This window comes from Labeo rohita, chromosome 5 (genome assembly GCF_022985175.1).
Source record: "Labeo rohita strain BAU-BD-2019 chromosome 5, IGBB_LRoh.1.0, whole genome shotgun sequence".
Lineage (NCBI taxonomy): Eukaryota > Metazoa > Chordata > Actinopteri > Cypriniformes > Cyprinidae > Labeo > Labeo rohita.
Genome location: NC_066873.1, coordinates 12,113,393 through 12,141,263, shown reverse-complemented (window position 1 = coordinate 12,141,263; position 27,871 = coordinate 12,113,393). Strand labels below are relative to the sequence as shown.

The following is a 27,871-nucleotide window of genomic DNA, read 5'->3' as shown; positions in this document are numbered from 1 at the left end:
TATCTTTTAAAAACATGCCTACAAACAAATAAATAATGGGTAATGTCACTTCGAAACTCACTAACCAATGAGAACCTTTATTTGTAAGACCCGCCCACTTTCTGCTCAGCGAAAAGAAAAGTGCCTTTTTTGAATGCATTTTATTTAATGAACATGTTGACTTGCATATTTACTTTTTATAGTTTTCTTATCTTCTTGCAATTCATTATATTCAAGTTATGCTCAATACTTTGGGACAATTCAATTTCAAAGTGCAAATCAATATATCCTGCCTACACTGGCAAAAGTAAAATGCTTTTTCAAACGACCCAATCAACAAAAACAAGACAAACACTGCGTGAAGAGACGTTTCAACAATATATGTATTTAAATCAAACACATTTAAATATATTATAGATTAAGTACACATATATGTCAGAAAACATATTAGTGGTACATAGTACCAAAAGTCTTTTTCCTGTTTCTCGTCCACATCTCAATGAGGTCCAAAGCAATAACTTCATATCCAAGTACACATTTCAAATGGAACAGTCATCATTGAGATTTGCTTAGACAGAGTTTGACATATACAAAAAAAAAAAAAAAAAAAAAAAGAAAAAAAGACAATCACCATAAAAAGAACTAACATTAATAGATGGCGGTAAACCAGGAATCCATGTTTATACAGTACGGGGGATAAACATTGCCCTAGCAGTTCAGTTTGTATATCTCTACAGTCTAGAATCAGATCTGGACAGGGTTCTAGAGGGAGTTCTGCGTTCAGGGAACATTTTCCTGGCCCGAGTTTATTCGTTTTCATTCCAGTTTCAACTGTAACATCAGTCACTTCAGCTCCATAAGTGAGGGACAGAACAGTCTCAGACACCGGCTGACTCGCGTCCACTATGGCATACCGTAAATCTGTAAATAAAACTGTACATAGCCACCTTGGGTATTTATGCATTTCTGATTTTCTGTTTATTTGTACTAAAAAAGGCCTAAGCACTTTATAACCACTCTTTAAAAAAAGCGAATGAAAAAAAGATAAAAGTGTAAGATCAGAACTCAGATGAGGAAGGAAATATTTAAGGTCACAGCCACTTTGTAGCTCCTGTTCAGATTCCCGTGCACTTCCATGGTAACAGCTAAACGCAACAGCGACATCAGGTACGTTTTGAAATCGTTGTGTCAGTGTTCATTCAGTCTTGTTCTGAAATTCTGTTCTGTTCATCTGCTATGTGACAGATCTCGCTTGTTTATTCACGTCTGTGGTTAGACTCATTTCGCTCCTCTTCAAATAATAAACAGAATTCCTTCTGAGCGCTAGAAATGATGGGGTGGATCATACAGAAATCGTATTTTGGCTATTAGTGTGCATATCTAAACACTCACGCTCTCACACACAAACACATGCAGGAAGTCATGGAATGCCTCTTTCAGGTCCTCAATGATATGTTAATGCAGTTCAGCTTTGTGTTCATCTTCAGGTCGTTTGCTTCTCCAGTCATTATGCAGAGGGCGACAGGAGGGAGGGTAGGAGCTGCTTCCACACCGAACGAGAGGGTCATAGCTGATGAAAACAGAACAGGTCAGATTCTGCACAGCTTTATAGCACAATTTAGAGCTGAAAAATAAAATATTTCATAAAACCAGCCACTGCAGTTACAGAAGTAGTCCTGTTATTCTAAAATAAGCTTGAAGAGATTTTAAATTAAAAAAATTAATTACTCATCCTCATGTTGTTCCAAACCCGTAAGACCTTTGTTCATCTTCAGAAGACAAATTAAGATATTTTTGATGAAATCTAAGAGCTTTCTGACCCTGCATATACAGCAAGTTCAAGGCCCAGAAAGGTAGTGAGGACATCATTAAAATAGTGGTTCAACCTTAAATTCATAAAGCTAATAGAACAGTTTTTGTGAGCAAAGAAAACAAAAATAACAACTTTATTTGCATGTGTGGTACTGTCGAAGGTGTGGGTTGAAGACTGACATAGAAGAAAAGAAATTGTTGAATAAAGTTGTTGTTTTTGTTTTCTTCTTATACAAAATGTATTCTCGTAGCTTCATAAAATTAAGGTTGAACCACTGATGTCACATGGACTATTTTAACAAAGTCCTTATAATTACTTTTCTGGGCCTTGAACGTCTCCGTTGCATTGCTGTCTATCCAGGGTCAAAAAGCTCTTGGATTTCATCAATAATATCTTAAAGGGGTCCTATTATGCTCTTTTACAAAGTCTTGATTTTGTTTCAGGGGTGTACTAGAACATGCTTTCATGCTTGGTGGTTCGAAAAACGCATTGTTTTTAAACATAATTTACATTATTACATTTCTCCCAGCCTGGCACATAAGGCTCGATTAGTTCCGGGTTTAATGAAGGCCCGCTTTCCGTAAAACGAAATGTGTTGTGATTGGTTAGCTGTCCTACTGCGTTGCGATTGGCGAACAGCTTGGACCGTGTTTCAGTACTGCCACGCCTCTTGTCGAAGAAGCAAGTTCCGTGTACAACTGTTAGTGCAAGCTTCATTAAAGTGATTCTTATGTTTTAAATATGGATATTTTCTTACAAAAACGCACTGATTCACTACAGTGCCAGGATAAATTTGAATATTATTTGAATATGCAAAGTCCGATTGCATTCGTCATATACACCTAGGATGCATGGAGGGTGAGTAAATAATGCGCTACAGTAGTGTTGGGTCCTATTATCAGCCTGCGAGATCACCAATACATGATATTATCGTGCTAATGTATTTAATTATTTACATACTTAGTTTCATTGCCCGAAACCAGCTCCAGCATGAGGCTAAAAGCAGCCTAACATTATCAAAGAACATCAGCACTGATTAGCCTAGCCTATTCTACTGCAAGTTTATGCATTTTAAAAAACACTTGCGTTATAAGCGAAGCTATCTACACTGCATGATGAATAAATCTCTTACCACACACTGCACACGTCTGCGGCATGTTACGGCTCTGACGCGGCAACCGGAGTAGATCGCGACTTCGGCATGTGTTATGACACCCTTTACTGCACACGTGTGCAGCGCGTTACAGCTCTGAAGCAGCCACTCTAGTCAATGCTTGTGTTTATACCCACCGTTCTGCATCGCTAAAGTTAGGCTAATCCCCCACCTCGTCCCTACCCTCCCTTCAACAATTTGAATTTCCGTGGGCAGGATTTAATCTAATGACATTCTAATGAACCGCGTTGTGACATCACTGCATGTGGAAAACAAACGCTGTAGTCCAAAGGAGCCGTTTGTTGTAGTTCTTGTAGTTTTTAAAAACGAAATATCTCCTTTTGGACTTTGAGATTTGTAACTTTGTAGATCTTTATGCCCAAAGATACACACCACACACTGACTAAAGTTCAAAAAGTGAAAAAGCATAATAGTCCCCCTTTAATTTGTGTTCTGAAGATGAACAAAGGTCTCACGGGTTTGGAATGACATGAGGGTGAGTAATTTACGACAGAATTTTCATTTTTGGGAGAACTAACCATTTAAATTGGCTACTAATCCCAGTACCTCTAGACAATAGCCACTTAAAGGGCTACTTCATCCAGTAATGAAAATTCTGGCATAATTCTCACCCTCATCTTGTTCTAAAACTGCATAACTTTCTTCTAAGGAACTCTAAATGATGTTCAGCAGAATGGGGAGACTGCAATTTTTCATATAAGGAAAATGCACATTTCGGCATATTTAAATTGGCCTTACTTTCATGTCCACATCAATAATTATTGACATTAGTTCATTAAAATGTAAAAAAAATAATAATAATAAATAAAAAAATCATGCACTACTTGTCTCACTATAAATCACATGAATTCTATTGCAGAGCTGTGTATCACACATAACTATTTTATGTCATCAGAGGACTTTTATGGTCTACTTTTAATTTTTTTTTTTTTTTGGCAATTGTGCCTTTTGTGAATTCATCTGTGTTTAAAGCTTGACAGCATCAGTCACTATTCACCCTTATTGTATGAAAAACAGTAATGCACTAAAATTCCAAAAAGCTAAAATATCAAAAGCTAAATAAATAAAACAAATTTTGGAGTACTAAAAGCATTGATCAAAACAGTGACATTTAATTAGAGCTTCTGTGATGATGCATTTTGACTATTTCATGCACAAAATGTGGACAAGCTATAACAGGTATACTTGTCAGCAGTGAAACTTGTCAGTCAGATATTTTTACAATATTTCCAACTATATTTACTTTAAATATAAAAAAATTTGTTCAGCTCTGAAAAATCAAAACGGCATACCGAGCTGAACTATGCAATTATCCAAATTTGATAACTGAAAATGTATTTTTGGTTATGAGCTAAATTATCAAACAGAAGATTGAACTTCATTCAATGCATTAAAAAGCCACAGAAGCTGGCATTAAACATTCAACATGACTTAACACACCACCATGACAATATATGTTTTATCTAAGTTCTTCAAGCCTTCTCATGTATTTTCTTTAGGGCTGCCCTCGACTAAAGATTTTTAGGGTTGACTAGCAGTCGTTTATTTTAAGCATTAGTCGACTATCAGTTGCACATTTACCATATAAATCATAATAACGAGCCTTTAATTGCCTACATAGTGCACGCAAAAAAAGTTTGTCACAGTCCACCGGCCAATATAATAATTATGAATGTGTCAAACTGCATTAACGTTTTAATAATTTATTGATATACTAGTGCTTGCTTTGTTTTCGTCTTAAGAGATGATGTCGGCGACTCCGACTCGTTATTTACGCAGTAGTGCATGTTTCATACGGATTACATAATCTAAGAATATGTTTTCTATTTGAATCGGTTCATTTAAAAGTAGACATTTCACTCTCAATAGATATATTTTTCATGTTTGTAAGTCAAGTATACATGGAGTTTCAAAGTTTTGCACTCAAGTTCACAGAGACCGAGACGGCGGAAAGCGCATCCTGTTTGCTTTCATTCACTTACAAAAGCGTAATGTTGTGCACACAAATAAACGTGGAGTCTTTACAGCAGGGCTCAACGCTAAGGATTGTTTCTACTGGGCCGGTCGGGCCAGTGGTTCAAATTTTTACTTGCCCAGTCAAAATTTTCACTGTCCCTGCCATAAAAAAAAAAAAAAAAACAATAGTGGCTGTTATCATTGTTTTTGACCCATGTTATCTTTTATCTCTTATTTGACATAAAAATTTTACTACCAATTAAATTGTACAATTCTCGATTCCAATTTCAATATCACAGCAAAACCTACTAGCCTAACAAATATAAAGTTCAAAAATTATTTTATTATTATTATTATTTTTTATTACAAATGAAAAGCTGCTTTAGGGGAAAACAGACAGACGGACTGATTAAACGCATATTCAGTCTCTGCCAGCAGGTGTCGCTCATCCACAAGTTTCCTACGCCCCATGAGGCCTTGCATCAAAAGTGGGAGCGTCATCCGGTTCAAAGTAAACAAGCAGGACGGGACACTCATTCATTCAACAGCTGACAGGAGTGACGGGTAAATAAAGCCTCGTGAAGCACCGAGACTTTTCCCTGACTGTTTCGGGAAAATATTCAAAGCGTCGAGAGTGTCAAAAACAGCGTGATCTGGTGGTTAGTAAAAAAAAAAATAAAGCAGCCAAAAGCCCATGAACTCCGTCGGAAGAAGCATTCACCACAATTTCCGTAGATCGATCCATGTTATATGCACAAATAAAAGCCTAACTGTGTGTGTGTTGGTTTGCTGAATTTTTGACTCTGATAAATTAATTTACCCATTGAACAGTGCCATTAAATGCCAGTACGACTATCAATATGATGTAATAGAAGAATAATGTACACGTATATCACATATATGGCATATATTTAATATTTCTGAAACAATTTGTATTCTTCATATTTCTTAATAGACTGGGTATTTAAAATGTAATTATTAAATAGGTCCCAATGAAAATGTACTCACAAAGTAAGATCTGGGGGTTGAACATCAGGACATGAAAAGTGAATCAAGCACATGACAGAAAGGGAGGTTTCTACGAAAGGGATTTCTACGTTAACAAGCCTCGAATCGAGGCTTCATCTGGCATGGCCTTTAACACAAGCTCTGATGTCTCAGTTCAAATGTCATTTCACTAGCTGACAGTCATTCAAGATTTAGCGATCCAAATTGGCTAATGATGTGGGAATTCGAAAAGCATATTGTCCATAAGAACGTAATGACATCTCTCATAAAGGTGTGCATCATTACAAAGTAAACAATGGTCTAAAAAACATTTAGCCTCTTTGCTAATTAGCACACAAATTACCACTGGTAAACTATATCCGCCGCCTCACCGGAAGTTGCACCCACGTTCTTTTTTACAGTAGCACCCCCAGAAACTTGTGGATAGAATAATGATACCTGGTTACCACTGTAAACAGCCCTGTGATTATGAACGCAATTTCGAATGCATTACACAGAGGGAAATGAAAAGAAAACGCCACATAAACATTTCTTAAAACAGTCAGTTTCCCTCATAGATACATTCATATAAACCCCGTTTCAATATTTAGGATAATATTTCCAACATTTTGCGCATTGTGAACTGTGATCTTGCTCTGCCTGCTACAGTATTTTTTCCTCTTTGCATTCGTCTTCAGCGTCTCTGGCCTCTGCTAACAGATGTTTAAAGAGTTTGTAATATTCTGTACTTTACTGTATAAATTAAATATACATTAATCATTGTTAAATCTACTTGTCAGTACGGGTGTTTTGACATACTTTTGTAGGCTACCTGTCCGTCAGAGACGCGTCTCTCTGTGATCGCTTGAAATTTAAAATGAACAAGGCTTAAAAACACGTCTAAATGATAAACTTTTCTTGACGACGCAGCAGTGGCCCAATTCGTCAACTGTCCCGAGCGTCTTTCACGCTGGCCCCGGGCCATCGGGGACTCCTTATTGTCAAGCCCTGCTTTACAGATTCGAAAGATATGTTACTTTTATCTGTATGACCCAAAAAAGGTGGAGCAAGTGACCGCACCAGCGCCTCCATCTGTCCTGCAGCTTCCAAACGCCGCACAGAGACTTGAATAGCGCTGTTGCTACTACTTGCTTATTTTAGATGAAAAGCCATATTTGAGGTCGATGAATGATAGGTGAGTGTTTTGTTGTCCTGCCTGATATACTATATTAGCACCTAGATCAGCCATTAATGGTCTGTCGGTCACAGACTGCGTGACTTCGCCAGTTCCTGGATTTTTTTTTTCTGTGACTAAGCAACTAATAAAACTTTGGTTGACCAAGCCTCTTCTCGTAGACTAACAGTTAAATGACTGTTAGGGGGCCGCCCTAATTTTCTGTATAATAAAGTAAAACTACAATACCTAATACAATGCAACGCTAATTGACAGTCTTTATCACTGCATAGAATACTATGAAATAATGTGTTGTGTGTCTTATTCTGTGTAAAAAGCCACATCATCTCACAGAAGAATTTTATTTCAAACACTCGACTGACATTATGAAGTGAGTTTGAAGTAAAAACATGTTATTAAATGTTTCATAATTGCTTCTCATGTTTGGAAAAATATTTCACTTGTGTTGCTTTTTCAAATGCCCCTTATAAGCGACTCAATCATTTACTACTCAAGCATTTACTACTGATCACAGAGCTGTACTTCACTGACAAGCTGCACATAACAGCTTTCACGATTTCATAATTGCACTAAACCAAGCAATTGAATCACCATTTCAATTAATTGTGCAGCTCGACTGGGTTTGGAACGACTTGACTAAATGAAGAACTTTCATTTTGGGGGACGTTCAAGACAAATCTTTATGAAAGCAAAGACAAAATAATACATACATTTGTTGCCTTCACTTCAGGGCTTCCCTGGTGTCCCTGCTGCATGACATCATTGACGATCATCTTTGCAATCTTCCATGCCATCTCTTCTTGTGCCTAACACACCAAAACCAAAGACAGTAGATATCATGAACTACAACGAGCCTAAATCCACTTCCATTTAATAAAAATACATTAGAGAAGATGGCACATGCAATCTGAATGAAATAATCAGGTGCACACCTCATCTGAGTTTCCTTGCACCCATTTCTTCATTGCTTGAGAAAACATGGAACCTGATACAAAGGAAATAATGAAAGAAGAGTGAATGAGCTGGACAGAGCAGTGAATCCTGCTTTACACTGCTCTTCGCCACAATCACCACACATCACCGGCTACTTATTGCCATGGCAACACACTCTCTGCACTCAAACTGAAGACATCAAGAGCACTTCAGTGCAAGTCATAACTAAGAGCCAACTCACATAATAGAAACCCCGTGCAAGTGTGTCAGTGAGAAAGAAAGGAGAAAAAAAGTCTTCAAGAGCAAATGCGTGTGTGTGTGTGTGTCCTACCCTTGGATTTCTTCACATCTGGTTCTGGCTCTGCCTCTCTGATAAACTGGCCCAGCTCATTCACCTTCCCAAAGGTCATTCTTCTGAGAGGAAAGCAAAAAAAAAAAATGAATCTGGATCTGAATCCAGCATTTTGCGCATGATACCAGGTTTCAACAGTAAGGATCTTTTTCTGCTGGCCCAGGTAGACCACAAAAATGGTACATTATATATTTAGCTTTAGACTTTTTATGTGCCCGAAAAAATGCTGATTTTTCAACTACACTACTAGTCAAAAGTTTTTGAACAGTAAGATTTTTAATGTTTTTTAAAGAAGTCTCTTTTCCTCACCAAGCCTGCATTTATTTGATCTAAAGTACAGCAAAAACAGTAACATTTTAAAATATTTTTACTACTTAAAATATCTGTTTTATATTTGAATATATTCGAAAATGTAATTTATTCCTGTGATTTCAAAGCTGAATTTTTAGCATCATTACTCCAGTCACATGATCCTTCAAGAAATCATTGTAATATTCTGATTTGCTGCTCAAAAACATTTTACTATCATTACGTTGAAAACAGCTAAGTTGAATTTTTTCAGGTTTCTTTGATGAAAGTTCCGAAGCATTTATCTGAAATAGAAATCTTTTGTAACATCATAAATGTCTTTATCATCTTTTGACCAATTTAAAGCATCCTTGCTGAATAAAATAATTAATTTCTATAATTTTTTTTTACCCCCCAAAAAAATTATACTGCCTCTAAGATTTTGTAGTGTATAATGTTACAAAAGCTTTTTATTTCAGATAAATGCTGATCTTAGGATCATGTACTCAACTGTTTTAAATAATGCTAATAATAATAATAATAATAATAATAATAATAATAATAATAATAATGTTTCTTGAACAGCAAATCAGCATATTAGAATGATTTCTGAAGGATCATGTGACACTGAAGACTGGAGTAATGATGCTGAAAATTTAGCTTTGACCACAGGAATAAATTACATTTTAAAACATATTCTAATAGAAAAGGGTTATTTTAAATAGTAAAAATATTTCACAATATTACTGCTAATGCTGTATTTTGGATCAAATAAATGCAGGCTTGGTGAGCAGAAGAGACTTTATTAAAAACATTCAAAATCTTACTGTTCAACAACTTTTGACTGGTTGTGTACGTCTGACAGGGAGAAAAAAAAAATCTACTTAATGTATAAAATGTTCAACTTCGCAAGGCCTAAAAATCATGTTCATGATCAACAAATGTTTGATGACCTTGGATTATCCTTTTTGTCAAACATTGAAGACGCCAATGGTGTAACAATCTGAGATCCCATGACAGGATAGAAGTGTATGAAATATGAAGGTTTCAAACCCTGACTCACCCAGCATATGGTCTCTGGTAGAGAGACTCTGGGTCCAGACTGGCGATGTCCACTGTTATCGCCTCATCGAAGTTCTTCAGGATCTTGATTGCCGCTTTTTTAGTACCGTGCTGCATCTGAAGATGAACACATTTTGAGAACATCAGAGCAAAGTTACCCACAAGTGCAACCATATTCCGAAAGAATCCTTGTATTATTCTAAAAACAAGTGCAATGTAGCTTTTTGGGAGACCATCAAACCAGTGAATCACCTGGGCTTGTGACCCTTCTGTGACGCTTGAGTTGCGGTCACCCTCTGAGGTCCAGCCCTGGCTCGGAGTGTTGGCATTTCCTCCAGTAAACTCATCCACCCGTACGGAGTTAATAAGGTCGCTTAAATACTTGTAGTATAGGTTGCTTGAGAGAAAGCCTGGCATGTAAACCTGAGGTTGAGAAAACAAGAAAACTTCAGGAAGATTTTCTTTCTTAATACCAAGCTTCTACCTTCCTAATTATTTGAACACTTTTACAAATGTGTTTAAGCGACATAACCCACCTTCTCCATGGTGGTCCAGGCCTGTCTTAGTGGAGTGTTGAAGCAGTCTGGAAGAGGTCCGCCTTCTCGACAGATATTGGATTCAATCTCCATCCGCACAGAGTCACCAAAACCCAACGGATTTGTGGCTTGGAGTGAAAAATACCTAAGCAGATCACATAAACAGTCATGTCTTCTGTTTACCAAAAGTAATGGTTATGCTGTTGCCACATCTTAAACACTAGAGAGGCATGTGCATAATTGCATAGTGTCAAAATCAACAGGCCTGTGGCTTGCCTGAATGACAAGTCAGTCATAAGGAAGCTCTGTATAAAAATGCTGATTTATGGCCATGTCCACCATAAACCAATTAGATATGTTTACATGTTAAAGTCTGGGGTCAGTAAGATTTTCAGTAAGAATGCATTAAACTGATAAAAAGGGTTATTAAAGACATTTATAAATGTTGCAAAAGAATACCATTTTAAATAAATGCAGTTCTTTTCAACTTTCTATTCATTAATGCATTCTGAAAAAAATGTTTCCCCAAAAAGGAATGCTTCTTGAGCAGCAAATCAGCATATTAGAATGATTTCTGAAGTATACTAAAATAAGAGGGATCATAGAAAATGCATGTTATTGTTTATTCAGTACTGACCTGAATAAGATATTTCACATAAATAATAGTTAACGACCCAGTTCAAGAGTTTACATCCCCTTGATTCTTAACACTGTATTGTTACCTGAATGATCCACAGCTGTGTTTTTTTGTTTAGTATTAGTTGTTCATGAGTCCCTTGTTTGTCCTGAACAGTTAAACTGCCTGCTGTTCTCTAGGAAAATCCCACTACTTTTTTGGTTTTTCAGCATTTTTGTGTATTTGAACCCTTTCCAACAATGACTGTATGATTTTGAGATCCATCTTTTCACACTGAGGACAACTGAGGGACTCATATGCAACTATTACAGAAGGTTCAAACGCTCACTGATGCTCCAGAAGGAAAAACTATGCATTAAGAGCCGGGGGGTGAAAACTTTTGAACCAGGTCATTTTTATTACTATTATTTTCTCTTCTCTATATGTAAGCATCTTTTATGTAAAATATCTTATTCAGGTCAGTACTAAATTAACAATAACATGCATTTTAAAATAGCTAATTACATTTTTAATGATTCTGAAAGGGGGATGTAAACTTTTGACCTCAACTGTAAGTTTAACAATATTACTTGACAAAAAGTTTTAACTTCAGATAGGACATACTTGTCATAGAGAATCATGGCATCATTCTGGGCTTCCTGTCCGTCATACTGGCCTTTCTTGGCAGCCAACTGATCTTGAAAGTTTTCTGCAGCCAGCCAAAACTGCAGCACATTCATTGCATCCTCCTTCTCCATGTACTACATTGACACACACACAAACACACACACTTTGAATTAGGTTTCAATCCTACTCTATAATCCCTCGGCACTTCAAATGTACTTGGATCAGAATTCCATCAATTTATACGCACACTTGCACTTTTGGTGCATTCTGCCATTTAGAAACAGGTTTTGGGCAGATTGTTGAGCTCAGCATATTTCATGTGCTTATATAGCTCTATGCATAAATTCAACATAAATTCACCTTGAAAGTGTGTTCTGACAGGACACATAATATCTGAACTCATAAAACACTTAAATCCAATTGTAAAGTACATTAAAAAAGTAAAGAACATTATATATAATTCAACACCTATACTTACATAATTTAAAGTGCATGTAAGTAAGACTATCTAGAGAAATATCTAGGTTAAATACAAGTTAAGCTGTAAATCTACTGTACAGCCATATTTAAAATGGTACTAATCCTGTAAATTTCTTTTAAACATGTTTAGAGGTTGAAGTGAGTGCCCTCACCTCAGAGAAGTAGAAGAGGGCTGACTCGCAAAACAGGATGTCCGCCAGGAACACAGAACCACTGGTCAACACCTCGATCTGGTACTTACAGAAATAATGGCTGCGCAAGAACTCACTAAAGTGCCTGTAAAACAGATGGCAGACATTTCTATGTAATTACAAAATAAAAAGAGCCTTGATAAACAAATACATGTCAAATTAGTTTAGCCCTGTTAATTTATTATGTCAATTTTGTATGATTAATTTTAAAAACTAAATATGGAATACAATAACAGAAAAATTATGCACAATTCATGGCCCCTGACCTGTAAATACCTTTCATAAGATGCAATTAAAGCTTTTAAAGCCCCAGCTCTACCAAAAGAAACCTTGTAGCTCTAACTCTACATCTTGCAAAACCAGTTTTTGTGTTCAAAAACAGCTAGGAACAACGTATATTTCAATCATGACAGCTCTTCTGAATAGCATGTTAATGCATATGATTGCTAATGTATTTGATCTTGGCAAACTAGATCTGCTACACATGATGCTGCAGAGCAAGTATGCACTTGCTACTGCCAATGTATACACACACACATGCTGCTGTGAATGTATAAGATACGCTGCTGCTTCCTGAATAGGCACATATATATACATATATAAATCCTATAGCAGATTTAGACAGGCGGAGCTGGGGGAGGTGAACGGTTTCAGAGGAACTCTGAACTTGCAATGCAGGACCAGCTTACAGTGAACACTGAACCAGAATATTTAGACTTTAAGCAAGCAATCTAATTGGCTGTAGTAAATGAGTGCTAGCATGTTGCATGTAAGGTTGTTATGATTCCTCAATTCAATTCGAGTACTAGACTTAAAAAAAAAAAATCCTTGATTGCATTTTGCCTGTGTTGAGTAACTGAAACAATTACCGGAAGTGGTGCATCCCATGGACGAGAATCCATGAAATGCATTATTAGACTGTTTTCAAAGGCTGCATGATATATTAAACCCATTTAAAAATCATAAAGCATAACACCATTGTGAATTCAAATCATATGCAAACGCAGGAGAAAACATAAATATCTTTCTTAATATCCTAATTGTTCATCACGATTTCAAAATAAAAGCTTAAACCCTCTCTCTGAGTTTACACGGTTTGATGTCCACATATTCAAAAAATTACAGTGGCTGTAGCATTTCTGTCATAAAGAAATGGCCAAATATTAAAGATTAAGTGGACATTTGACTTAAATGTTGTTTAGTCAATATTAAACTAGGATTATTTCATGCTGTAAAGTGTAAAAACAATCGTCAGGTCATTGACGCTCTCTACAGTCATTTGTTATAATGCATAATGTACATTAGCTCTATTGTTTATATGTTATGTATTTTAGTTTTGTTCAATAAAATCATGATTACTTCCTTTTGAACTAAGTATTAATGCCTCATTGACATTATATATGTATTTTAAGTAATTTTAAAGGCTACTTTTGAGAGGTCAACCGATATTGGATCTTACCAATAACTATACAATGGCTGATACCGATTAATCGACCAATAGTTTTTCTAATGGATACTGAATGGAAAATAAATAGTGCTCTACTATTTAAAAAAAAAAAAAAAAGTAGCCTACTGAACCATACTTTGTAAATTAATAAAAATATTAATATTAATTATATATTGATCATTACAGTTTGTTCATTGTTCACTAATGTTAACAAAAGCAACTAAAATTTTTAAAATATATTAGTAAATGCCAAAATTAACACACTCTAACAAAACACAATACTTCTATTCTACAGCTTTTATCAATCTTAATGTTACAAATGGATTGTAAAGTGTTACCATTACATCAACAATCAAGCTAAAGATGGTCATCTTTAAATATCTACACAAAGGCCACAGTATTGAAATTGCATACATATGGATATTGTGTACTTTCACAATTTAACTGCTTCTATTCTAGAACATTTGTGGTTATCTAATCAAAATATAAAAATATGTTAGTCACACAATGGGCAAAAGTGCCGCGTCTAGAAGAACTCGCAGCTATCCGGTATCGCACACACTGGACACGTGCCGTTCAATTCAAGCGGCGGACTACAAGACTTTATTTGATCACCAAAAGTATACTGCTGTCATTTCTTCACTAAAGCAGCATCTAGTCAACAAATTCATCGCTTTGTAATGACATGAAAACATGCACTACAGTACACTGTACACACCGCCTCGTTGTCGATGTTTTAAATCCACCTTTAAAGTGTCCCGCTCTGTGCAATGCACAGTGTCACGTGTCTAAACAAACGGCACATGTGGTCAGTCACTTCCGCCACTACAGGCCGCTCTCGTGCTGTATAACAAAGACTATAGGGACTTTGCTGTATAATGATGACGTTCTCAGCTGCTCCAGCAACAGACCCAACCCATAAAAAAAAAAAAAAATGGATTTTTGCCGATAACTGATAGTTCCGCCAATCAACTATTGGTGCCGATTAATCGTCAAAACCGATACATCGGTCGACCTCTACTACTGTTCACTTAGGTCTATTTTTATTACTACTAAAAACATCATTATAATTTTTTGATTACTTGATTAATCATCAGAATAACCAACTGATTACTTGATTACTAAAATAATCGTTAGTGACAGCTCCGGTTATATTTAAAGAACCTGTCAGCTTGTGCCATTTAGAATTTCATAAACTATATATATATATATATATATATATATATATATATATATATGTGACCCTGGACCACAAAACCAATCTTAAGTAGTACGGGCATGTTTATAGCATTAGCCAAAAATACATTGTGTGGGTAAAAATTATCAACGTTCCATAACGATATATTGTAAATTTCTTACTGTAATATGCATTGCTAAGAACTTCATTTTGACAACTTGATTTTCTCAATATTTAGATTTTTTTTTGCACCCTCAGATTCCAGATTTTCAAATAGCTGTATCTCGTCCTATCCTAACAAACCATACATCAATGGAAAGCTTATTTATTCAGCTTTCAAATGATGTATAAATCTCAATTTCAAATTGTATCCTTATTGACTGGTTTTGTGGTCCAGGGTCACATATATCAATGAGTCTTTTTTAAGCTAAAATAATATTTCACACATTGATTTAAAAAAGCTTAATGTTATGAACAAAGACGTCTGTCTGCATGTTTATACAGTCAGTTTCTTAAGTACATTGGACGCAAATAACAAAAACTGATAAATGTACATTTTCACAGATATGAGAGCAATTACTTGTGAAGGACAAGCACTGAAATTACTTACTGTTGTTCAGTGATGGAGAACACAACAGATTGTGCAATGACAAAGCAGTTTGGGTCCACCTGTCCGTCTTCCCCACAGATTTTCGCTAGCAAAAGAAAAAAGACAGTTTCGTTTATTCTATCCTATCAGAAACTCTTATTAAACATCTATAAGTGCCCTATTCCATCCGATCAAAAAGGTCATTTTAGGACAACATTAAAATGTACTTAAAAAGTAGAAGGTGTGTTTCGACTAACTTCCTGAAGATAAATCCATAAAACCAGGCCCTCATTTTCTAATCACCCAGTATCTTCTATAAATATAATTATCTTGTTCAAACACAAGGAAAAACATTGGAGTACTTCTGCCGCAGTCTAAACAGAGAGGTCATTGAGATAAGGAATTCTCTTACCCACAATATCATTGCGTATCTGTTCGGTGATGGGAATAGGCCTAGCAGCATCTGGAGATATGTACTTAGTGAAAATGTTAACGGCATCCCTCTCTATACCTAGAAATGAGAAAAATCAGTATGTATGGAAGTTGAAAATAGGATACAGAGGATGAAGATGAAGGACAAATCAAACTCAATCCACAGCAAACACCTTTATCATATTCAACATCCCACTTTAGAGATTTACAGAAGTGTAATAATTCACATTTCAGCCATGGCTATTCATCAAAAGCCTCATGTGCACTTAAGTGTCACTATTAATCAAACAAATGACTAGTACAGTTAGAGCAAAGACCTAGAGACAAATCTAATGTCTACACCTTGTTAAACATTAATATCAAACTCAAATACAAGATAGGTGCATATTTCATACTGAAGAGCATTTCAGTATGCTTGCATGCGGTATGCTTGAGAAACTATATATATGAAATGAAATGTATATATGAGTATGAAATGAATAAATAAGGCCAATGATTTATTTGAATGATGGCTGACGATCAGCCATGAGTAGTACGACTCTGTGTTTAAAGGCCATGTTGAAAGTGCTTGAGTTTAATGAGGGTCTGTGAGATGAGGAATCTCATCAGAGGATGTTTAAATGTTGAAGCGCTTTCATAAAATTCATTTAAGATGCTGAGAAAAGTCAGAGACAGCCTTATAAAATGCAATGGAGTGGACAAAGACTTGTTCCTTTTTAAGACACTGAAGGCTCTCGTCGCAGAAGCCACGGGCTGATAGGATCTGACTCCCCTTCTAAGCTGATTTGATGTCTTTCGGCTCAACTGACTTTTTCCATTCACTGCTTTTACAGCCTGGAGCTTCTTTGTATTAGCCATTAATGAATACTCAGCTCCTGACGTCTGTTCATTGTAGTCCACTGCCAAGATGCTAAATGGGATCATTTACCAAGCCTGCTCTATAAAACCAATGCCGCATGCATATTAAAAGTCATCGTCTGATACGAAAGGAATATGTTGTAATGGTAAAAGGCCACTAACCATGAAAAACTTAAGTACAGAATATTGCCTGCGGATATTAAGGAATGCTCATAAAAACTCAAGTTTAATGTACAGTTTTCGTGAAATTACTAAGGAATACTGCAAACCCTGCAGTTTTAAAGTTCCTTTTTTTTTTAAATTCAGCAAAAAAGGTCATTTGGATGCTCTACTGATCAAACATCAAATTTGCAGGTTAGAGTTCACCAAACTTGAATTTTCCTATTTTTATACAGCTTGTAAAGACGAACTGGAAATCTATTTATTGTTATGCACTTGAAAAGAAAGCTAAGCAAACATGCACCATCATAAGTATTTAAAACATGAAACTAAAGATGCACAATATTCTGGAAGGAATAGAAAAAGATTTAGTTTTTAAATTATTATAAAAGTATGTTGCTAATCTAAGTGTAAAAATAGCGTGCACAAATATAGGTGCACAAATTTTAAGTTTTCTTTATTCCATCCAGACACTGTTTTAAAGGTTAAATTAAAAATAAATAAATAAATCAAAATCATGTCTAAATAATTGAAATCAAGAAACATACACAATTTAACAGCAATTTATTAAACGCTTAGCAAAAATTCAATTTTAAGGCCCTGTGAAATACATTTAATTTTTTTTCTCAAATTCAGTTGCATTTTAACCAAATTCTTTGTTTATCATTAATTTTCATTAAATTTTACTAATCAAAAGCATCTCTAAATAATTAATTTCATAAAAACAATTTATTTATTTTTTCCCCCAGAAATACTGCGTTATGTATTTACATTTTGGTATTTTTTCTGGTAAACATTCTTTAAAAAATGTTTTAATAGTAATTTTATTTGTAAATTATTAGTACTATCATTACATTGAGTAATATATTTCTGTGACAGTTTCTTCAAGTTAAAACAAACTTTCATTTTGACTGGTTGCTGTAAAGTCTATTCATTTTCGTTTGTATATGATATGACGGTAGTTCTTCTCAAAAGAAACTGACAAATCCTCATCAAGCAACTCTCAAAACCCTCCAATTATACAAATATCTAAATATCTAATATCAACAAATACTAATGAATATTTTTTTTTTATATATCAGCCAATACCAATATGTCGAGCATACCTTTGCTTTTTTTAAACGACAAAATCAAGGCTAAAAAAAAAGATCACACGTTAACATGAAACTTTATACATTATGTAAACTTATAACATTATAAAAATCACCTAACCTTGCCCACCAAACCTGTCCCTAACCGTGCTTGCATGTCACCTCAATAGCAGCAAATGTGTTTTGCAATACAATATGAACACAGTAATTATGCACTGTAATTATTTTTTTATGCATAGTAGTTAGGCCATCTAATAGAAAGTATTTTTTTTTTTACTGTAGTTAACTGTGGTAGTAAACAGCACACCACAGAAAATGCTACTTAAGTAGCATTTAACTGAATCCTCCTTTAACCTTAAATTATTCAAGATGGACCAACTATACGTGGAAGGCAATACATAAATTCAACATGGAGAAGATCTCAGCCAGCGCTTATTCAGAAATGCCAGTTGAAAGGACTAATTGCAGGAATAAAGTCAAAACAAACAAGTAAAATAGTTTCAACAATCAAGTTATCCTAGTACTTACTTTTCATAAGTTTGTCAGAGAGGCCACTAGTAGACTGGGCTTTAATTGGAGTGCCTGTCCTGGACGAGGGCTGTCTGGTGGGAGTTTCTGATCTTAGGCTGGGCTGCAAGTGGGGAGTCCCAGGCCGGGCCGCCCCCTCCGAGCTAACAGAGTTCCGGTGGCCAATCCAAGCCCCAGTATGAGAGTTAGTGTCTTGGGGGCTGGGGGTGTGAGGTCTGGAGGAAGTCCGGGAGGAGAAAGTGTCCTCTTCATCTCCCTCGTCCAGAGCTGAGGGTCTGCTGGGGTCGTTTGGGGAGTCTGGAGAGTCAGGGGAATCCAGGGCAGCTGCAGGCTCAGCCAAGGTGCTGTGTTTGACTGAGTTGAGGCTGTGCGCTCTGACTCTAGACCAGCTGGTGGATCGAAAGCTCTCAGCTTCAAGCCAGAAGCGGACCAGGTGCTCAGCTGAGCGGGTCTCCATAAACTGTATGAAGTAGGGCAAGGCCACATTATCCCGCAAGATCTGGTCTACGGTTTTAGAAAGCCGAGAACGAGTCTCCTGAACCTGGTAGTTGACACTGGAGCGACCTAAAAAAGCAAAGACACTTTTTAAACCGCAATGTTGCAATCCATATTTCCTTAATGCAGAGACAACATAGTTAAAGACACACAATCGCAGATTTGGGCTGGTAATTGAAAAGTGGTAATTAGAGTGGTAATCTGAACTAAAACAGGATGGGAAAAACCAAAACAAAATCTATAGAAGCCCCTTTCCACCAATGAATAAGAAATGAAAAAAGCAAATGCCACTTATCTAACAATTTTTACTTTTTTTCCCTCACAATTGTGAGTTTATATCTTGCAAATCTGACTTTTTCTCTGAATTGAGTGATAAAAACTCACAATTCTGACTTTAAAACTTGCAAATGTGAATTCTTTCTCAGAAATGCGAATTTATATCTCACAATTCTAAAAAAAAAAAAATTAGAATTGCGTGAAAAAAAGTTTGTCACATAATTCTGACTTTATAAATTGCAATTGTAAGCTTCATGCAATTCTGAGAAAAAATTGTGAATTTATATCTCACAATTTTGACTTTATAACTTAAAACTTTATAACGCAACAGCGTTTATCTCTCACTATTGTAAAAAAACAAAACAAAAACAAAACAAAAGTTAGAATTGCAAGTTTGTATCATGCAATTCTGAGAAAAAAAGTCACAATTGTGAGATAAAGTGTCAAAATAAGCTTTTTTTTTACTTTGGAAATAAAAAATAAACCAAACAAAACCCAAAAATATAAAATACCACAAAACACCACAGCATAAAAACAAAACTTACAGCAAAACATAAAAAACCCAAAATTCACTACAATACGGGAGTGACAAACCACCCAAAAATACAGGTAGTGACAACCACATTTACAGAAATTCTACGCAGTGTGCACAGAACTGAACTGAACAACTAGTTGTTAATGACGTATTTAAATGCGCTGTGCATCATGAATGTGTCTTTGTCTGTATGTGAGATGCAAGAAAATAACAGTGAAACAAGTTTTTACCTTAGTACATTTTGACACGAGACTAGTTGCAATCACAAGCCCTGCCGTAAAGTGTCACTGTTGCCAGATCTTCATACAAAACAATAACAACAAACAAGGACAAGTATAAAAAAAAAAAACCCAAATGCTTTTTGTTCTAACACCAAAAATCATACATCTCATATCCGCAACAGACCACTTTATTAACTCCATAAAGTGCCCAGCTTTATGAGCTAACAATATGCCTAAAAGCGCTTGTAAATATGAGGATATGGCTACACTGCAAGGCAGCCTCCCGAGCATAAACAAAACAGCACGTCTTATCAGCTGTAGTTTGGATAAAACTGACAGACAAAAAGAGTCTTTAGCCAAAAAATGGTAGATACCAAATGGCTAAATTCTTATTCACTGCCGCAAAATGCCAAAATGTTGATACGGTTACAAATGTGGGAGTGACTGCTGTTTCATACACACATGGAACTTAAATTTACAGGACTGACTCCTGCATTTATATGCGGTTGATACTCCTGAAACCTGCAGTGTGTACGTGGCCTACTATAATGCCAAGGCATTGTTGTACAGTCGCTAGGGTGTTCTAGATAGTTGTTATAGGCGGTTACCTAACGGTTTAAAGTTAAAAGAGACCACCCTAAATCTCCATATTCTGGTATTCCCAATCAGCATATGTTTCATGCTTAATACTTTGGATTAGATGTTTGTTCAAATATCCCAAAGTATGAACAACAGTAATAGTGACGCCTCTAACTAGAAATGGCTACACAACACTGACCTCAGAGCACCTTTAATGCCTTTAATTCAAACCCATGGCATCTCCAGACCACACCCAGCAGTCTATGTCTGATATACAGCAGCGGCAAAGACTTTGTTCCATAAATAAACACACAGACACAAAACAAATCTTATAATAGAGCAGTGACCTCCACTGAATGCTTTGAAAGGCCACACCTTCCTTATTCAACACCACAGGACACCAGAAGATGGACTGATTAAAACATTCACAGGGATGTGAACTGAACTCAGGGATCCATACAATGAGTCGAGTATCAGAAAACGCAAAGGAGGGTACTTGAGCCAGAAAAAAATGCTAACCTCCTTTGTGTAGGAGGCACCAGGTTAAGATTTGACGTTAGAAGCATTGTCTGAACCAAAGTTACCTTGCAACACTGGTTTGTCGACACATAAGTTTCAATGTCACATTTCTTTAAATGTAAAGGAGGGGTTATAACAAAGACGAGACATTCTATCCGAGAGCAGATGATAACGCTGATGAAGATTACTACAAGTATGACAACGAAACCTTCTAAACATGGCCAAGTTAAAAAAAAAAAATAATAATTTATATATATATATATATATATATATATATATATATAAATATATTTATATATATATATATATATATATATATAAAAATATATATATATATATATATATATATGTAGAAACTCCACATACGCCACACAGATAAAACCCAGGAAATTCCTATCCGCTTGTTAAGTGGTAACGTAAGAAATGCTGTCTCCGGGTCCAAGCCTCAACTACTTTTACTTGAGAATACTATCTCAGCAGCCACTTATGAGCACTGTTTATTCATATTAAACATATAAGCTAAACATTTTCAAACTTACGGAGTACACTATAGTCTCCGTGCTCACAGCATCCCAAACACAAATCATTTTTATATTTATTCATTTATATTTTCATTGTCTGGCTAGCTGGGATTTCAGTATAGAGTTAAAGGTTAGGATAATATTTTTGGTAGCATTATATCACATTGTAAGTGTATATTAGCACCTTTTGTTGTTTTCTCATGGTATCTGATAGAGCGTTTGAAACCGGAAGCGGTGACGCGTGACGTCAGACTTAATAAGCGGATAGCGGTAGCTCAATAAACATTTAACTGCTTCATTGATTCAACGTGACTAATAAACACACAACTACGACAATCTTCTTATTGTAATAATTATAATTTTCATTATAAAGTATATAATAATGCATTGCTAATCGACATAGCCTTTACCACTGCTTTGAATACTATAAAATATGTTATGTGCCTTATTCTGTGTAAGAAGCCACATCATCTCACAGAAGGATTTATTTAAAACACTCAACTGACATTCACTGAGAAGCTACACAAACAACTTTCGTTATCGCAAAACGATTTCGTAATATCGTCAAATAAATCATCTATATCATCTTCGATTACGAATGCAGCTTTGCGTAGCTTGTCACTGAATTACAGCTCTGTGTAGTAAATGCTGCTCTATCGGAAAGCATGCACATAATAGAGATTAAAGAAACCGGCTTTACTGAAAATATGCGCATGACAATCGCATGCAATTTATCATGCAGCCCTAACAGATCTAGTATAAACATGCAGTTTATTTCCCAGCTGTTTACCTTCACAGACATAACTGACTGTTTTTGTAACTCGTGTGTCAATATGGTTTAAAATGCTTGATTTCAGCACGATAGACATGATAATCAAAACCAAACAGATGTTTTTTGGCTCAGGTATGAGCTGTAAAGGCATAGTCTCATTCTGGAAAAGGGGGCGGGAAGCAGCAGCTCATTTGCATTTAAAGAGACACGCACAAAAACAGTGTGTTTCTGCTTCCACTCAAAATAGGCATTTTTAAAATAATATATTAAATGATCTGTTGAGCTAAAACTTCACTTCAAAAAAGGGCATAATAGGTCTCCCTTAAAAAAAAAAAACAATTGAATGAAAGAGATGTAATGGGCCATTTCATGTAATTTTTCAGTAAAATACTGTTAGATGTACAGTTTTTAGAAATCAAAAAGAACAAGTGGTCTTAAAATTTATAGTGAAAAACTGTAAATTGATATTGCCACAAATCTCTTTTTTCAGTGAAATAACTGTTTCGTTTTAGTGTTACTTAGTTAAGTAGTATTATGTACATTAGGGCTTTGTTACTTCTTCCGTTATTAAATGAAAGCTTATGTTTATGACACAGTGCACCTTTTAAACACTAAATATTAGTATTTACCTCAGCTTGAAGCTACTTGAATAAACTATGACTCATCATGTGGCTTTTTCTTTACCATCTGTGTTTCCAGTATGGTTGTCAAGATGGTAATCTGGCAACCACTGCTGATATTTTTACACTGGAAACTTCACAGATTTTAACAGTGTAGTGATTTCAAGCCCCACTGAAATTAAAATTGTTTTTTGTCCATGATTTAAGGTCACAGAGGCTGTAGAGAACTAAAGTGTTCTGGGGTTTTTTTTTTTGGTTTTTTTTTTAATGACACATTTTTGTTACCTATATAATCAACAAAAAAAAAGTGCCTTGTCCATCTTTCACAGCCTCATATTAATTTGTGATAAATAATTACATTTTAAACTTGACGAAGGTCTACATGCTAGTATATTTAAAGTGGATAAAATTAACTTTTACAAAATATATGCATTTAATGATGACATATAATAATCATAATGACAACCAATTGGTTATGTAATGAGACGGACCCATTTGTGAAATGTAAAGGAAAGGTTAGGAGATTATAACAAAGACAAAACTTTTTATCCGAGGGCAGATAACACTGAAGATGACTTCTACACCAAGTATGACAACCAAACCTTCTAAGCCTGGCCACATTTAAAAATAATAATAATAATAAATAAAGTTCACTACATCATCATCATCATTGTAACTATAATGGTTAAAAGTTGACTGAAAAAATGACTGAATGAAAAACTATATAATAGATGTAGCAAACCATTTAATGTAATTTCACAGTAAAGTAGTGTTAAATGTACAGTTTTTGGAAGTGAAAATAAACTGTCTTATAAAAAGCTGTCTTCTCATAAATCGACATTGCCAGAAATATCTTTTTTCAATAAAATAACTATGTTTCTATTTAGTGTTACTTATTTAGTATTATGCACATTAGGGCTTTGTTATATCTTGCGTTATTAAATGAAAGTTTTTTATGTGTATGACACCGTGCACCTTTTAAATACTAAATATTAGAATGCTTGGAGAAGAAACAGACAAATAAGTATGGACATATTCACAGTCTGATTTAAAACCAGGTTAAAGTAGACAAGCTTGTGCAGGTTTCACCAATCACAGAGCTATGAAAAGGTTAAGAGATTACGGCACTTCACACACAAATCCAGCAGGCCACTGTGCAGCAAAAGCCATTTCAGTAACAGCTTCACAAAATCCCTCCTCTAATGTGATAATTCCTTCTCCCTCGGCCACAGACACACACACCACATTTACTTTAAAATGCTCAGCACAAAACAGTAAGTCATAGATCAAAAAAGCCCACCTTAAGTTAAAAAGTACAGTAGCTTTGAGATCAAACAGTTTATAATGAAAGGGTCAATCTCTCAGTAAAAGTTGCAGTCTTTAACAGTTGACGAGAAAAAAGCCATTTAACACATACATTATAAGTCCTTTTGAACATGTTAGCACTACATTTTGAATCAACGTGTGTAATTCATAGCTGGTGTACCTAAGTCTCCAAAGTGTGCTGCCTCCATGTGGCTAGGCTGTTTTTTGAGGATAGCAGTGCGGCCGCGGGCAAAGGAGTCCATGTTGGCTGAGATAGCATTGATGGCCACATGGCTGGGTCCCGCTGCCTCCAGGATAGCATGATGATTACGGCCGCTAAGGGAGGGGGAGTGGGGCGACACTGGGGCTGGAGAGGAGCACACAGAAGGAACATTATAGGACAACAGTATTTTACATTTGCTCCAATTCTTATCTACACACCTGCACTGTTAAGCTTTGCTTAAATGTTTACCACATACTGATAAACCTAAACATACCCTCAACTTGTTATTCATTTAAAGACGAAAAATTAAAATTTTGTCATCATCAGATGTCGATCCTAACCCATTACACTTTTAATTAATATCTGTCCCACTATTGAAAGATCAGGTAGCCAAAACATTAAAGATCCAAAAGTGTCATAAAGGATGAGATAGTCTCTCTTTATATGAAAAACATATAATTTACACTTTTATTTACAAATAAACATACACACATAGAGCAAATCACGTATGGTAAACATGGAAACACATTTGAGCTTCCGTATTTAGCATATGTAATGTGCTCTATGTATTTGTGTCGATCATTCATTATCAAATTCAATCTTATTTAGGCATTTAGGCTATCGTATTTCTACCTAAGATCACCGCTTGATCCATAAGCATTCGTTTTATGACCTTTTTGTGTCTTCTAATTTTCGGTGACTTGGAGATTCAAAGGAGGGACAGAAACTGCTCAGGTTTCACCGAAAAATATCTTGACATAATACAATTCAAAATCACTACTGTAGAGACTTTCCAGAATCTCAAATCAAAACGCGATTAAAAAAGAAAAAACATGTTGGTCTTAATGGCCATTAAAAAAAAACGCTAGATCTGAATGTTTTTTTTTTTAAGCTGCACTCATTTTCATTATATGTAATTTGCAAGATGCTGCAAAAGAGCACAATGACAAATGCAACTGTCTAGCAAATGTTTACATAGAAAAATAATGGAAAAGCAGCACAGCATTATGTAAAAATGCATTATGTTTGAACGGCCCATTAGTCTGTCACCTTTAGAGACACGACATTTCCACATGCAGGGTCACAAGGAACTAACACTATAACTTGATACACATTAACCTGGTCTATTGTTCTTTATTCTAGCATGTTCTATGACAGCTCACAAGAACATCACAAATCTGACCAAAATTACTAAGATGAAAAAGGACCAACATGAAAACAATTGAGGCTGGAAATGCAAAACACACTGATGAATTCAGTGCAATTGATATTTAGTGTACAGAGTACATAATACAGAATATATACAACGTAACATAAGCACAATAAAGCGGCAAAGGACTCTCACCTTTGCTGGCTTTGGCATCTGCTTGTCTCTCAGGTTCCTTTCCTTTAGCTGTGAGATAAAGAACACAGGAAATATAATTTATAATTTACAGCATCTCTTGTCGTGACGCACATGATTATTCCGCACTTAAGAAAAGTAGCCGTCTTTCATTGACACACAACAATAAAACAAAAAGGCAAGGGCCAATCCAATATACACTACATTTTTGACTCTTTCCACTTTACGTTTTCTGACTTATTTGCATGGGGTGAGGCCTTGCGTAAGTTTGTCCACAAAATTGCACCTGTGGCAAACAGACAGACTCACATCATGGAACACAAAACTAAAAAAAAGAACTTCCATCGTCCCAATCATTACTGGGAGGAGTGCAAGCAAAAAGCAAAAATGATATTTGTCTATACAATGAGCAGTATTACATCATTACAAACATTTCGTAATCCTCTGCTGTGCTCATAACATACATTAACCCACATATCTCTGATGGATGAAGAAAACAGACAGTATATTAAAGAGACTACACAGACTGAGAACAAAGAGAAGTGATGTTCCTGTAAAATAGGACATGGGCTAAGAGGGCATCCTTCCTTCCCTTAGGGCAGCCACACTGATTAATGCACACTGACTGAAGTCACAGGATACATGTATATGGTCTTTGTCATGTGATTCTGCAAATTTGGGAATGATTGGTCACTTTATTTAGTGCAGATACAAACCTGCAGATTGATTTTTATGGTTTATTACGTAAGAACAACTAAAGTCAGCAGTGTTCCCACCCATTTTGGCCAGTAAACTCTCATTATTTTTCCAGTCACGTGATTACTAGATAAAACATTAGACGCTTTATAAAGATTTTTATATGTACTCCTAAGACATTTCCATGATGTAAAGTTTTTACATACCTGGAAATCATATTTTTTTAATTCCCTGACATTTCCAAGTTTTCTATGACTTTGGGAATCCTGTAGAAGGTTCTCAAATGAGTGGTTCTCAACTTAGGGGCCTTAGCGAATTTCCAGTGGCATCCAAATAAGTCTTAAAATTATATAAATTCTTATTTTTATTATTATTATTATTTTTACAACAAATGTACCAAAGGTACATTACAGCTTAAATGTTTTGGCCTTCAAATACTGTCTTGGACAAAGGGGCCCTTGGAGTCAAAAAAAAGTTGAAAAACACTCATCTAAATTGAATGAAATATAATGGATACAGCATTTCCAAAAAAAAAAAAAAAAATAGCTTGCTCATACCATCAGATCAAAGATGTCAATGAAAGACATTGTCAAAAAATGTTATCAAACAAGAATAAAACTTGAGTTCATACTATATTATTATTCATATCATTCTTGTTTCATTCTCTATTATGAAATTCAACATGAGGATGTTCTGACATGGCTAGCCTAACTGTCAAACGACTGACAGTACATCATGCTACTTGAACGTTTAAGCTAGCATCGAAGATACAACAGGATTTTTATTTATTCAATTAACAACATAAATTGGAAGAATAACATGTAACTATGATTCGCAGAAAAATCTTAAAGTTCTCATATGGTAACCTAAAATAGCAAAAACATGCACTTGAAACGAGAATATCCCTCTCTCTAGAGTTCATGTAGATGGTATGCAGAAAACAGTGATGCATAAGAGGAATTTCATGGCTATTACAAAGAATAAAACAGCATTAACGTCACATTAATCTGGTCAGGAGCTCAGCATCGGTCTAGAAAAGCTCATGCTATCCGGCGACCATCCCATCACCATCGAGCGGAGCACTTCCTTACCTTTCCGCCTGAAGAACGACATGATGAATCTGAAGCTGTGAAGGCTCGCTCAGCTCAGAGACAACATCCCGACAGCTCCCGAGTCCCTTCATTCATAACACTCTATCGCCACAGCTTTCGCTTTGATCATCCACAACTGCGGTCACTGACAAAACCGAAAAACGTCCAGTCCCCTCTCAGCTGGCCCTGTCGCCATATTGTCAATA

The 27,871-nt window shown here is 35.6% G+C and overlaps 1 protein-coding gene across 2 annotated transcripts; it reads right to left on the bottom strand.

Moving 5' to 3' along the window:
- Positions 1 to 344: 344 nt before the first annotated feature.
- akap10 (A kinase (PRKA) anchor protein 10) lies at positions 345 to 27,871 on the bottom strand. 2 transcript variants are annotated; one of them, XM_051110691.1, is made up of 15 exons: positions 27,666 to 27,871; positions 25,882 to 25,929; positions 24,495 to 24,680; positions 18,471 to 19,034; positions 15,815 to 15,913; positions 15,424 to 15,508; positions 12,151 to 12,274; positions 11,516 to 11,652; positions 10,276 to 10,420; positions 9,992 to 10,162; positions 9,741 to 9,856; positions 8,369 to 8,451; positions 8,037 to 8,089; positions 7,815 to 7,910; positions 345 to 1,549 (listed from the first exon to the last, which is right to left on the bottom strand). In XM_051110691.1, the coding sequence occupies exons 1-15, from the start codon at positions 27,685 to 27,687 to the stop codon at positions 1,544 to 1,546; spliced, it is 1,935 nt and encodes a 644-aa protein (XP_050966648.1). In that variant the 5' UTR covers positions 27,688 to 27,871; the 3' UTR covers positions 345 to 1,543. The 2 variants fall into 2 exon arrangements, with proteins under 2 accessions (XP_050966648.1, XP_050966649.1); XM_051110692.1 differs by having other exon boundaries at positions 8,369 to 8,448.

What these genes read in the sequence shown, in the direction of transcription:
- akap10 (XM_051110691.1), bottom strand. Translation starts at nt 27,687, where the DNA reads ATGTCGTTCTTCAGGCGGAAAG. An exon ending in AGATGCCAAAGCCAGCAAAG is followed by an intron (nt 24,681 to 25,881) that starts GTGAGAGTCCTT and finishes GCTCCTCTCCAG; the next exon opens with CCCCAGTGTCGCCCCACTCC. An exon ending in AGCACACTTTGGAGACTTAG is followed by an intron (nt 19,035 to 24,494) that starts GTACACCAGCTA and finishes TTGCTTTTTTAG; the next exon opens with GTCGCTCCAGTGTCAACTAC.